This window comes from Penaeus japonicus, unplaced genomic scaffold (assembly GCF_977035675.1).
Source record: "Penaeus japonicus unplaced genomic scaffold, GWHDUDI00000001_assembly GWHDUDI00000011, whole genome shotgun sequence".
NCBI lineage: Eukaryota > Metazoa > Arthropoda > Malacostraca > Decapoda > Penaeidae > Penaeus > Penaeus japonicus.
The window spans coordinates 24,602,944-24,610,443 of NW_028234413.1; the positions used below are offsets into that span (position 1 = coordinate 24,602,944).

A 7,500-nucleotide genomic window follows, 5' to 3' on the forward strand; every position below is an offset into this window, starting at 1 on the left:
GCTGACTCGTGAGAGAATATGCCAACGCGTGTTGACTCGATACGACCTTGGTTCCTACCCACCGTGCTGACCAGGCATGGCGGTGACCGCCAGGCTACAGTGGAAACTCACGGGCCTGGTCGGGGCTCGATCTGCCGACCTCGGGGACGTGAGGTCGGCACGCTATCCATTGCGCTATCCTAGCGGCTACAGCGGTAATGGTAATGATACTTATGACAATAATGATGAAAGTATTGATAATGATACTAATGATCAGCTTTATCATCACTGTTGCTATTATTAACATCATCAATAATAGCTTTACCATTAGCATTATTATGGAGATGACGAAGACAATGATGATGATGTTGAGGAGAATTATTATTGTTATAGTAATTATTATCCTCATTATTACTCTTATCAATATCAATTTAAATGTTTACTTTGTCATCATTTTGATCATAATCATTACCACTAATATTACTATCGTCATCATCATCATAATGTGATGAAATGATGATAATAACGACAGCGATGACAATGGTGGTATTAATAAGAAGGATGATAGTTATGCCGAGGATTATCAAATATGACAAATTTATATTGACTAATCGTGAGAATGGCAGATAGGAAGAAAAAGAAGAAAAAGAAGAAGAAAAAGAACGAAGAACAATAGTTATAACAAAATAATAACAACACAGATAACAACATCAACAACAATAGTTATGATGATCATGATAATGATATTGCGATTATGATAAGAACAGTGAGATTGATTGCAAATAAAATGATAATCACAATAATAATAATGATGATGAATGTAATAATAATGATAATAACAATGATCATGTATACACATATATACGATAAGGAAATGATAATGATGATGATGATTAATGTTAATAGTAACAAAATAAATATACTATTAGTTAAAAACAATAACGATTATCATGACAAATTATCTTGAAGCTGCTTATCAAAATAATTGCAATATCATTGAAAATAATGATGCATATTAGAAACCAGAATGCTCTCTGAGTCTAGGCAAATGTTCTTAAGACACGTAGAAGAAAACGCTGTCACTGATAATATCTAATGATGTTTAAGAGATATTGGAATGAAGAAGATTCTGCGTCCAGAGGGTCTCATCTCCATGATTTGAATGAAAAAACAACTTTACTTGAAAATATTACACATAATCTAAACAAAATTGAACTCACCATCTTGATGGCAGATCTATTGGCAATGGAATATTGTATTACATATAAATATATATGCACTCGTCCTTGGTCGCGGTTTTCAACTCGTCCATTATAACTCTGATATATATCTAAATATCGCGTGGCTGTATAATCCGATTTAAACTTAAAATAAAGACTAGATATGTTTTGCCTCCCCAGTATGCCTGCACTTGGCACCGAAAAGCAATAGCATTCCGAAATTTATTAATATAATATAAATAACCTAGCTTCAGGCATTTCTGGAAATGCTAATCAGTGTGCTGCGCTGGGACCACATGCAGAGTTCTCAGACCGGTGTGAATATGGGAAAAAAACATTCTAAAACAGTCTAAAGAGCTTCAATATATATATATATATATACATATATATATATATATATATGTATATATATGTGTGTGTGTGTGTGTATGTGTATATAATTATATATATATATATATATATATATACACATATATATATATACATATATATATGTATATATATACAGTATATATATATATAAATATAAATATATATATATATATATATATATACATATATATATACAGTATATATATATGTACATATATACATATATATATATATATATATACAGTATATATATATGTACATATATACATACATATATATATATATGTATATATATATATATATATATATATATATATATATATATATATATGTATATATATATATATGCATATATATATATCTCAACCTATCTATCAGTCTACCTATTTCTATGTGTATATATATATATACACATATATACATATATATACATACATGTATATATATATATACACACACATGTATATATATATATATATATATATATATATATATATATATATATATATACATATATATATGTAGATTCAACATTTTAATCAATGCATAAACACTGCACACACACACACCTATATATATATATATATATATATATATATATATATATATATATATATATATATATATATATATATGTATGTATGTATATATATTATAGTAGATCCAGCGATCCACTACTGCTGTTGCGCATCACGCCTCGCACTTGTCACGGCCCTCAGCAAGCGCTTTTATTTAAACACCTATCAACCAGCCAATTAGCTTCCGACTTGTTGGAGGTGCCCTGGGGGGTAACCCCCTCCCCCCATATCCCCAATATTTCCGGCAAGGAAGGGCAGTCTTGCCTGGGGCTTGCGAGTCATTGGCTTGTGTGGTGTAATGTGTCAATAATTCTTTAATATATCGTGTGATAATACCCACGAACTTGCTACCGTTATTCGTGTGACATTTATGTGATTTATTAGTAATTCTATCGCAATCAAGGGAATTAATAAACTTGTGAAACTTCCGATGTATATTTATTCAATAACCAGCCCGTGACCAAGCCAAGGACCGGGAAGGCTCGCTAACGACCTCCAGGGTTGTTACGCTACGGGTGGTAGGCAGCGGTTTGGATGTTAGAACGTTATTTATATCTATAATGATTTGTATGTTTTAGATTTCATGTTTTACTTAATTTAGTGTTTGTTCAAAGTATTTTACACTTGATTGTCACATTTTGCTTACGTACTAACGTCCCGAACCCAGTGTACCTCCGTGTATTATCCTTGCTTAATAAATTATCATGTTGACATAATAAATCTTTGCCTGAAATAAATCTAAATCAAATTCACTTAAAGTAAAATATAATGGTTATTTCAGTTGTAGAACTGCAGTTTGTATTTAATTGAAATAATTATTTAACTCGTCACTTCACTGTTAATGACAACGAATTATTGCCTTTTTTATATATGTATTTGAACTTATTATCAGACTCTCGACAGATTGGTGTATTGAGCTGTACTGGGAGTCACTTCATGTGGATATTATCAAGAGGACCACGACCCTGAATATATATGATTGTGTCTATTATCTCGTGTGCATGTGCTGGCCTTCTAACATTGAAAGTAAGTCGTTTACCGATGTAATCTGCAAAATAGCCCATATATATAGCTCCTGTATGTTTATTGTTATGTAACGTGTATATCCATTGCCCGGTGTCTCCTCCAGTGTCACGTGTGCACACTCATGGTCTGGTGCCCCCACCCCCTTTCATTGTTTACATCCATTACCCTGTGGCTTTCGCCCCCACCCTTGTGTATGCCCATTGCATTTCTTGAGCTTAATTTTATGTAGGCTTATTATATTTCTATTTCATTGTTGTGTATGATTATTGTTTTTCTAGTGCCTATCCGCGTGTATGTCCATTGCATTTATAGCGCCCATCATTTTGTAACCAGTGTTGTATATGTCCTCTTGGCTTGCCACAGTGATCTTTAATCAAGTTTGATACTCTCGTGGTCACATTCTGATTTCACTTTGTACAAAGTAAAGTGTGCAATCTGGAGGGTTCTGAGAGGTTGGTCTGTGAGTGTGAAGGACTGTTTGAGGACAGTGCCCGCAGAAACGTTTAGTAGGAAGAGCGGTTACCCGGCTTAACAAAATAAAAAATAAACAAAGAGGATCTCGAGGAGCCATTCCAACTGAAGAGGCTGCAGCGTTAATGGATAACCAGTTACAGCGGGGTTCTAACTCTGCACATTCGGCAGAAGGGATTGCTCCCTTTGGTAAATTTTCCGAATAACGCCGCGTCACTAAATACCATAAAAGTGGTATCGATGGATTCATCTCAACCTCTACTGTTCATATACTGTATAGTGGAAATAATGAGCGATTCCACCCCTGGACCCCACAATCTGGGTCCCGATAGTAGGGGAGGGCATGAAGTAGATCAGGGAAATTACGGGGTAAAATGTTACGAAATACCATAAAAATGGTATCGATAGATTCCTCTCAACTTCTACTGTTCATATATAGTAAAAATAATGCGCGATTCCATCCCTGGACCCCACAATCTGGGTCTCTTTTTTTAGGCACTACCTCGTGCTACCTCGTCCTACGTCGGGGCATATTTCGTATGCAAAATCTTAACCCAAATACCTACCTAACTTTGCATAGGTTTTAATTAAGCACTAGCCAAGGGGGGGATTCGCCCCTTGAACCCCCCCCCCTTTTTAGGGCACTTCGTGAAACATACCTTGTACATAATACACCGAAAACCACCATCCTCGCCCTGAAAATCAAACATGGCCGTGTTTACATATTTCTGGCTAGGGACAAGCTGTGGAATGGAAACTCCCAATGAATTAACTGCATGAGCTGTTATTTTCTCTCGATAGATGGCACAATATTCCCCATTGTTTACAGTATAATTACACAGTGCCCTCTATTGAGTTTTCACGTCATTATCGGTCGTAGATTCCTATCCGGAGGCCGCTCATGCGCAGTAATGCGATTGCCGGCATCAGGCAACCCCCAACATCCCTCACAGGTAAGTAACGAGGTAAGCGCATCTACAGAAATAATTATATATCATAGGTAGCACGAAGTGCCTTAAGAAAGGGGGGTCCAGGGGGGGCGAAGCCCATCCCTTGGCTAGGGCAAACTTGAAAACTAGGCAAAGTTAGGTAGTTGGGTTAAGCTTTTGCATACGAAATATGTACCGAAGTAGAACGAAGTGCCTTAAGAAAGGGGGGGCCCAGGGGGGGCTAAGCCCCCCTTGGCTAGGGCTAACTTCAATTTCCCTGATCTACTTCATGCCCTCCACTACTATCGGGACCCAGATTGTGGGGTCCAGGGGTGGAATCGCGCATTATTTCCAATATATATGAATAATAGAGGTTGAGAGGAATCCATCGATACCACTTTTGTGGTATTTCGTAACGCGGCGATATTCGGAAAATTTACCCTCCCTTTTGTGTGGACCAGGGCGCCACAGCCATACCGTCAGTAGCAGAGTTAACTGCGTTGATGGTCCAGTTGCAGACGTAGGTTGCTACGCAGCAACAACAGTTAGCAAGGCAGCAGGAGCAGATAGCTAGTCAGCAAGAAGAAATTAACAAGCTGCGACAGCCACCAACACGGGAAGTAGTAAAGGAAGAGCAGATGATGAATGACACCGACACCAGTGCATCATTACCATCTGTCAATGATCAAGGGAGTCAGGAGCCCACAGCGATTATGAGAGCACCATGACCACCAGTCTCATTCCCAGAGGGCCTACATCCATTCCAAGGATCATCATGCCTGCCTCAATTCCACAACAGCTCCACCAGCCTCATCCAGACTCACATCGTGGATGCCGCGATTGGCCAACCCAAGCACTCAGTGGGAAGGATGAGATTCCCTTGTTCTTTGGCAAGACACCTGCTTCGTCTGCCCTGCAGCGGAACCAAGATATAGAATCGTGGATAGCAAGCATTGAACTCCTCACCAGACCAGCAACTGATGACTCACTCATACGTATGGCAAGAGGAAGGTCATGTGGCTATGCCCAGATCGTGTTGATTGGCCCGTTGTTTGAAAGAGTCACATCATGGCCAGAGTTTAAGGCGAGGCTGCAGGCCAAGTTTAGGGGTGCATCTACTCCAGAACGCTTTCTTGAGATGTAATCCCTTTCCAAGATGATGCCAGGCCAGTCCCCACTCGACTTCTTCCAGTCTGTGGAGATGGCTGTTGCTCAAGGTATACGGGACTACCCCCATGACATCGGGGAAGCTGAGGGATTGCTGCGCCGGACATTCACTGTGGGTCTTCCAGGCTGGCTGCGGAGACAACTGGCTCAACTAGACTTCCCATCCACCAGGCATATGGCTGACAAGTGCTAAGCTGCTTGGGATGTGACCGTAGGGACAAAGGCTGTGCTGCCAAATGTCAACAGCTTAGGAAGGCCAGGAGCTGACCAATATTTGCCAAAACACCTGATGTCTCTGGGTTTGCCACCAGTTACAAACCATCCTGCCAACATGGTCCATCTTGAGTATTACAGTGATGGACCCTTGCCTGTAACAGCAATTCATGAGAGGCAGGAACCAACAAACCACCAAATAGCTGTGCCTCCATTGAAACGTCGCCCTCCATCCCCAGCACAATGTAGCTACTCATCTGAAGGTCGTGGATACCCTGTCTCTCCCTGAAAGAAACCATTGGCAAGTCGGCGATAGTGTGAATATCACCAGTCTGGAGGACATAACACCTCAGAATGTCGTGGACGTCAGCAGCACTGTTTTGCATGTGGCGAAGCTGGACACTTTGAACGCTGTGTGTCCCTTTTTATCACGCTGTCCGGGAACACCCTCCCACCTGGTGGGCGGCCGTGTCACCTTCAAAGGGAGCTCGATGATTCCAACCCAGGGGGATAAAGCCGAAGGGCAGGCCTCTGATGAAAATTCAAACCAATGGTAGAACTTTGACTGCCTTTCTGGACACTGGGTCAGAAGTGACTGATAAAAGAAAAGGTGGCCTTGTTGCTATTGGGGACACACTGCCTTAGTAGCACCAGGAGACTACAAGGAGTGACAGGATTCACTAAAGCAGTTATGGCAGAAATGGACCTTACATTTTCAGTTAGTCAAAATTTCAGATTAAGTAACCGCACCTGTGTTGTGTCTGCTGCAAAGAGTCATTTCCCTGGTGACGTGTTAATTGGCATGGACTTATTAGGACGTGTAAACTTCTCCGTGGTTATGGCGGCAGATAAGCAGTATGCCGAGCTTGCTGGTTACAGACATGCAATCCACTTTACATGAGATGGCAAAGTGGAGACGGATCAAATTCCCACATGTCACATTGACTCTCAGGGGCTTCCGGAGCCCACGGGACTCTTTGTAGCTGCAACTTCGTCCCGCCATTTTCCTGTTGAAACATCTCTAGCTGTTATAGAAGCTGCTACCGCCAAGGTGACTGTCCCTCGTACGCTTGTCAGTGTCCAGGATCGAAATTCCAGTGTCTCGATAGTGAATACAGCTCCGAAGCCTAGGAGGCTAAGCCCTGGAACCATATTAGGTTATGCCGAGACCCTGACACCAGGTGACATAAGAGACATGGGTGCTACAGAGATTTCAGCAAATTTGGATTCTTACCCAGATGATAATCATCACTCAGAACCTACAGGAAAGAAGCACTCAGATCTCTGTCAGCAGGAGTTCCAGATCGATGATGAATTCATTGAGGATGGTTTAGACAGCTATGATGCCTGCCTTGGTATTGGCTACGAGGAGGATGAATATTTTGTCTTCCTTGACACTCCACCTTTAGACGATGCACAATCACAGCCTGACTCTACCTGAGCAGTTATACCTCCAGATCCTAAGGTCACAAGTAAAACTATGATGCCGCATGTGAACCTTGATCATCTAGCTTATGAGGAAGCACTTCAGGTGAGACAACTATT

At 40.5% G+C, this 7,500-nt stretch overlaps 1 protein-coding gene across 1 annotated transcript in view; it reads right to left on the reverse strand.

The window, feature by feature from the left end:
• LOC147470981 (uncharacterized) overlaps positions 1-1,247 on the reverse strand; it is a 2,608-nt gene extending 1,361 nt beyond the window's left edge. The window contains exon 1 of the mRNA XM_086541751.1: positions 1,200-1,247. Coding sequence (XP_086397877.1) covers positions 1,200-1,202 — 3 coding nt within the window. The 5' untranslated portion in view covers positions 1,203-1,247. The remainder of the gene's footprint in view (positions 1-1,199) is intronic.
• Between the last annotated feature and the right edge of the window lie 6,253 nt (positions 1,248-7,500).